This window comes from Eimeria mitis, genomic scaffold (assembly GCF_000499745.2).
Source record: "Eimeria mitis Houghton genomic scaffold, Emh_scaff344, whole genome shotgun sequence".
NCBI classification, from domain to species: domain Eukaryota; phylum Apicomplexa; class Conoidasida; order Eucoccidiorida; family Eimeriidae; genus Eimeria; species Eimeria mitis.
Genome location: NW_013571780.1, coordinates 19,612 through 19,908, shown reverse-complemented (window position 1 = coordinate 19,908; position 297 = coordinate 19,612). Strand labels below are relative to the sequence as shown.

General features: G+C 54.5%; 1 protein-coding gene across 1 annotated transcript in view; it reads right to left on the bottom strand.

The window, feature by feature from the left end:
- EMH_0008790 (zinc-finger-Ran binding domain-containing protein, putative) overlaps nucleotides 1–297 on the bottom strand; it is a gene marked incomplete at both ends in the record, with an annotated part of 6,149 nt that overhangs the window by 1,230 nt on the left and 4,622 nt on the right. Inside the window, one exon of the mRNA XM_013498464.1 lies at nucleotides 13–115. Within this exon, the coding sequence (XP_013353918.1) occupies nucleotides 13–115 (103 nt within the window). The remainder of the gene's footprint in view (nucleotides 1–12; nucleotides 116–297) is intronic.

Here is a 297-nt window from a genome sequence, read left to right as displayed (position 1 = left end):
AGAGAGCAGCACTGAATATATCTGCTGCTCGGTTTGCTGCTGCTTCTGCTGACAGCCCCTGCTGCTGCAGCTCCTCCAGCAGATTGTCCCGCAGCTCACGCGCCTTCATTGCCAGCTGCAGCACACACACCAGCAGCAGCAGCAGCAGCAGCAGCAGCAGCAGCAGCAGCAGCAGCAGTAGTAGTAGTAGTAGTTGTTGTTGTTGTTGTTGTATTGAGTGAAGGTTCAGCAGAGGAATGAGAAGTACTTAGATGGGTGAAGCAATGACTGCTGCTGCTGCTGCTGCTGCTGCTGCTG